Source organism: Urtica dioica, chromosome 8 (assembly GCF_054948205.1).
Source record: "Urtica dioica subsp. dioica isolate 48M chromosome 8, U.dioica_male_clone48M_v1_H2, whole genome shotgun sequence".
Classification (NCBI taxonomy): domain Eukaryota; kingdom Viridiplantae; phylum Streptophyta; class Magnoliopsida; order Rosales; family Urticaceae; genus Urtica; species Urtica dioica.
In genome coordinates this window covers 32,394,256-32,400,533 of record NC_142763.1, presented here as the reverse complement: position 1 = coordinate 32,400,533, position 6,278 = coordinate 32,394,256, and the positions used below count along the sequence as shown (strand labels likewise).

The 6,278-nt window shown below is 41.5% G+C and overlaps 1 protein-coding gene across 1 annotated transcript; it reads left to right on the top strand.

Annotated features, from left to right (window-relative positions):
* The first annotated feature begins 308 nt into the window (after window positions 1-308).
* Window positions 309-3,983, top strand: LOC149389265 (uncharacterized). The gene is made up of 3 exons (XM_089622591.1): window positions 309-844; window positions 3,173-3,255; window positions 3,979-3,983. The coding sequence occupies exons 1-3, from the start codon at window positions 309-311 to the stop codon at window positions 3,981-3,983; spliced, it is 624 nt and encodes a 207-aa protein (XP_089478717.1).
* Window positions 3,984-6,278: the final 2,295 nt, after the last annotated feature.

The window sequence follows — 6,278 nt, the reverse complement described above, 5'->3', positions numbered from 1 at the left end:
GATGCAAGGAGTTTTCGTCTTTGTCATTCTTGGTTCAGTTGATGCACCTTAAAGTCACGAACCATTGGACGAACAAGTCATTCACAGAACTGATGCAGCTCTTGAAGAAGTCTCATCCAGCCGGTAATCGAATACCGGAGAAGCACTACAAGGCAAAAGCAAAGCTGAAGCGTTTCGGCATGGGATACGAGATGATCGACGCGTGCATTAATGACTGTGTCCTATTCCAAAAACATCTCGCAAACGTCGACGTGTGCCTGATATGTAACGAGAGTAGATGGAAGCCAACTGGTAAGAAGATACCGCAAATGATATTACGATATTTTCCCTTGAAAGATCGATTGAAGCGACTGTACGCATCTCGACACACGGCGCTTCAGATGCAGTGGCACGAAAGAGATCGCGTCAGGGAAGCTGCCGTTCTACGACATCCTACAGATGGTACAACCTGGAAGAATTTGGACGAGAGATACCCTGGCTTTGCTGCAGAGCCTCGGAACGTGCGGCTTGGGCTAGCTGCGGATGGATTCAACCCGTTTGGGGATATGAACCTATCGTACAACATGTGGCCTGTAGTACTTACGGCGTACAATTTGCCGCCTTGGTTGTGCATGAAGAAAGAGTACCTGATTTTCACGCTTCTGATCCCGGGGCCTCATTCGCCAGGAAAAGATATAGACGTTTTCTTGCAGCCTGTTGTTGAAGAGCTTGAAGAACTGTGGGAGAATGGAGTCCGCGTTCGTGATGGAGCCAAAGATGAAGTGTTTCGGTTGCGTGCCGCGTTACTCTGGACGATAAACGATTTTCCGGCTAGATCGTATTTATCGGGATGGAGCGGCCAAGGGTGTCTCGCTTGCCCTACGTGCAACTTTGAAACGCCGTCCCTAAAAGTCAGAAACAAGATCGTCTACTACGACCATCGTCGATTCTTGAAAAGGCGTCACCGATTGAGGAAAAGCAACGATCACTACAGAGATAAGCACGAGAAACGAAATAAACCCGAGAAGTTGACTTCGCAAGACATACTCGCTCAGTTGGCTGGTGTTTCTTGCACGACTACTGGCAAACACGCTGACTCTGTAGGCAAAAAACGAAAGCGAGCTGAGTGCGAACTGAATTGGACCAAGAAAAGCATTTTTTACGAGTTTCCATACTGGTCTGAGTCGCAGTTGAAACACAACATGGACGTGATGCATGTAGAGAAGAACGTGTGCGAGAATCTTCTCGGGACGATGCTCAGCTTGAAAAAGAAGAACTATGACACCGAGAAGGCGAGGCTTGATTTGATGGACTTGGGCATCAAGACCGCTTTGCACTTGGAACCAAATGGGGGTGGGTATTACAAACCGCGAGCGTCGTACTTTTTGACCCTTGAGCAGAGACAGCGATTTATAGAGTTCTTAAAATCTGTCAAATTTCCCGATGGTCTCGCTGGGAATTTAAAAAAAATGTGACAACTAATGGGAAGCTCACAGGTTTGAAGTCGCATGATTGCCACGTGATCTTGCAAAGATTGTTGGCTGTTGGTATTCACTCTTTTGTGCCACAGCGAATACATGATACGATCACTGAGCTTTGCAACTTTTTCAAGTTGATAAGTTCGAGAACATTAAGAGCCGAAGATCTTGAAAGAGCGCAAGAGTCTATCGTCGAGATCTTATGTAAGCTTGAGATGATATTTCCACCCGCTTTTTTCACGATCATGGTTCACGTGGCGATGCATCTACCAGAGGAAGCGTTGCACGGCGGCCCGATGCATATGCGGTGGATGTACCTTTTTGAGAGATACCTTGGGACGTTAAAACATTTTGTCAAAAATAGAGCTAGACCAGAAGGCTCTATTGCAGAAGCTTATGTTGTAGAAGAAGCTCTAACGTTCGTTGCAAGGTATCTTGAAGATAAGAAAGTAGTTGATGAAGTTCAAGTGCGAGAGCTCTCCATTTTTCGATCCAAGATGTGTGTGCCTTATGGGATGATGAACGCGATAGTATTAGACAATGAGCAAAGAGAAAAAGCGGAGTGGTACATCTATACCAACTGTCCTGAAGTGGATCCGTATTTGGTTTAAGTAATCGATCCACATGCTTCTCTAAGTTATTTCATTGTTGTATTTTGTTTCAGCAATGTTTTAAACAACAGCGAGCATTTGGATTTCCTGAACGAATCTGGAGTTCGCGATATTGAAGCGGAGCATAGAAAAAGATTCAAAGATTGGTTTGCGAACAAGGTAATAACACAATATTGTAGTTTTTTTTTATAAACACACAAGTGCTAACCAATGCTTTGTTTTGTAATAACCAGATTTTTGAAATGAAAGCTAGTGGCTCTGACGTGTCTGACGAGATCTACTCACTTTCTATCGGTTCCCTTCAAGTCGCTTATCAATATCCCAGCAGCTTTGTTAACGGCGTGAAGTTCATTACTCATCATCGCGATAATCAACGAGTCACTCAATATAACGGTGTATGTGTACCTGTGGATGATTTCACTTACTACGGTCGGATGGAAGATGTCATTGTGCTGAATTATAGGTGCGACTGTCGTGTTGTATTATTCAAATGTATATGGTACGGTGACAAGCACGATTCTCGGCGACTAGTACACAACGATAAGACTACTGGAGAAACGAGTGCTTTTACCGCGAAACAGTGGTTTACAAAGGAGCCGTACATACTCGCGATTTAGGCGAAACAAGTCTTTTACATCAAAGATCTTGTTTTAGGTGGTAACTGGGAAATCGTTCAGGAATGCAATCATCGAGGGATTTGGGACGTTCCTAAAGTTGACCCCACTACTTCAGCCTCGATTCCGTTGACAATAGAATTGTCAAACATCGATCATCTGAATCATCGACACGAAATCGAAGATGCTGAGCTAGTAAATATCGTTGACGATGGTGAGGAAGACGATGATGATCTTGAGGAACGCGTCGTTTTTGAGGGAGAAGATGTTGATGTTGATGTTGATATAGGCAGTGGTGACGATGAATGAGTACTATCTATGTAACCACGGTTTTCCTCCGCCATATGTGAGATCTTTTAATAAAAAAATCCGTGGTGTCACCCACGTTTTTGTATGATGTTGTTCCCTTTTGTTTTGTGACGTATGTTGTTCACAAATGTTGTTTTATTTTATACGATGTCAATTTACAAATGTTGTTTTCATTTTATAGGATGTCGACCGCTACAAGTTCTGGTGAAGATTCGCCACCGAGACCGGGTTCTCAAGGTCCGTCACAGGAACCTGATTCCCAAGGTCCTAAGAAATCAAGGCGACCAACAACCGACTCGACGTCGGCGCGAGCAACACATGGTGTACCTGGTGCGAAGGTGGTCAAGTGGGACCCAATAAACCAAACTTTCTATCAAGAGATAAGGAAAGAAAATAAAAAGATTGAACTATTTAACAACCGCCTCGGTGCTTTGGTGAAAGCACATATCCCACCTACGACTCGTGATTGGAGTGAAGTGACGCCCCAGATATTGGCTGCTATTTTGAGCGCACTTCATTCTGAGTTCAGATTTGTGTACACGGATCCTGATACCGCCATGATCTGCCTGCGGATTGCTTTCAGAATACGATTGATCAGGCTATCATTCGGAATGCCAAGATCAGGCGACGCTACCAGAAGTCCAAGCTATCAGAGAAGTTCAGGTTGAAGTTTTGCGGGAGCAAAGAAAACACTGAGGCGGAAACACCACCGGGATATAAGAAAGAGGATTGGGAGGCGGTGGTAGACGAGTTCGCAACTGACGATTGGAAGGTACGTAATGTATGATTGTAATAAATCACAATATCTTTATCAGATTGAATAATGACACAATTAATTATTTGCAGAAAAATTCTAATCGCAACAAGGAGAATTCGAAGAAGAAGAAGATGAGGTCGACTCAAGGATCTCTATCTTTCTTGGCTCATCGTCATTTGAACGTAAGTTATTCTAATTTTGAAATACTTAAATTTTCATAACACTTGCAGAGTAAGGATGATGGGACTTTGGGCTCCGCGTTAGAGACGTGGGAGCAAAAGCACCATAATAGAAAAGGTGAATGGACGACAGATTAGGCAAGACGAGCACATGTAAGTAATATGTGATAATTACGATTACGTTACTTATATAATAATTAATTTTTGATATTTTTTTTATGTGTAAAGGCGCGGATAGTTACTCTAGTGGCGGATCTTCGGCGACAAGCAGAATAGCAAGGCGTAGTATTTAACCAGGACGACGCAGAGGAGCACGCGATGCTAGAGATTCTCGGGAACCGTCAAGATTGGTATGTTGGAATAGGTCCAGCGGTCTCGAGATCATCTTCGGCTGTTGCTCAGGCTCAGGACGAAAGCTCGTCGTGTCGATGGATCGAGCGCGCATCGGACACGAACGATCACTCCGATGCGACTCGTTTGAGATGATTCCACCATATAACCATATTAATGCGGAAAAATAATTAATTACGCTGATCATAAGCTAATTAAATTATGGTTATAATTAACAAGATCTAGTTATGTTTAATTAATTTAATTCACGAGAGCATATAAGTCAAGCAACCGATATAAGAGTAAACGAGTACTTACATTGATTTTCGGTTCAGCTACAGAACGCTCCAATCCAATCGCGTACTCCTTGCGTCGTCTTGATGAAGGACTCGAGGATGACACCTTAGTCTTCCGAAACGTAATCTCCGAGACGAATAAGAAAGATGAGTGGGCACAGTCTTTATCTCACTAGATCACGAAACTAGGTGTTACGAGATCTCTCTCTTATTTTACTAAGAATGGAAACGAATTTCCGAGGGGAGGGAGAGGCAGATGCACGGCCAAGGGAGGCTAGTGATGCACGAAATTTCTCTCTAATTTCTTAAAATAATTACTTATTTTTGCCTTCTCATGAACCCCTATTTATAGTAGTAAAAATGAGATATTCATGGAATCTTCCAGAATATTTTATTTCCTTTTATTGTGTTCACACTAGTGGATTAAATCTAGGCCATTGGATCTCATCTAGTGAATCCTACTTTTACTCTCATCCATCAGATCAATATCTATGGGATATTATTCTTTTATTTAAATAGAGAATAATTTATTTAGTGAGATAATAAAGGAGAATATATTATTCTCATAAATATTCTCCTAAATACTTTCCTTTAAATAAGGAGAAAATATAGGACAATATCTTATATTTTTCTCTCTCCTTTATTTAAACAACTAAAGAGAAAATATTGGTAAATACCAATATTGAAAAAATCGGATTTGGAGGCACACGGCCAAGGGGATTTGCGCAAATCCTATGCCGAAATTCCCAATTCGATTTTTCCATGTGTGCAAGGCCCAATTGCTTAAAATCCAATTAATCATTTATTTACTTGGTCCAACAATAAACAAATAATTAATAATTGTTTATTTACTTGATCAAACAATAAATAAACAATTCTACCATAAATATTTATTTAATTCTGGGAATACCCGTTTTCCAGAATTAATGTTGTCAATCACAATTACAGCAAGTGAGATTAATAATGATAAATATTATTATACGAAAGTTCTTATCCGCCTTTATCAGAGCCGAATCGGGGACTATGGACCTAGTAATAGAAGCTTAACAAATCCGATGAAAAAGACGAAATAGTCCTTTCTCTTTTTCCATCGATTCGTTTAATCTTTGTCAAATACTCCACCTTGTAAGCCAAGACTGAACTCTCCTTTATACTAGAATTATATTTACTCATCGTGACGAGTGTCCACTGATATAGTCAGTTCGTGATCAAGATCCTCCAGGTTCAACCCGTGTCAAGAGAAGTCAATTTTTCCGTTATACTTCTCTTGATACATATCAACCCTAAACATTGTTGCTTCCCCAGTGAAAGATTCTTTCGAACGTTACTTACTTCAAAAGTGCTAGCAATCTATCGGTTCTGGAATCAACCCTTAGGTGAGAGAACATTAACCTTCTTTTAGGAAGACTGTATTCCGTATCTGTAAATCATTTCCCACTCAAATTATGCTCCGAGAAAACTCCCAAGACATAAGCTGTGATTAGCATGAATAGCCTTTTAGCGAATGAGTCAAAGAGCTCAGTAACATAACCCAGTGTCCATGATCACTTCAGGATTTAGATCAAGTCTCACTGTGACCATCATAGTGGCCTCGGTTAGTGTGTCGTAACGGTCCTTAAACGACACATCTACAACCAAGACCTGTCCAAGTCGTACACTTACCGCAAGTGTAGAATGCTCCCACATAGTGATCAACCTTCACCTATGTGTTCCACATATATGACT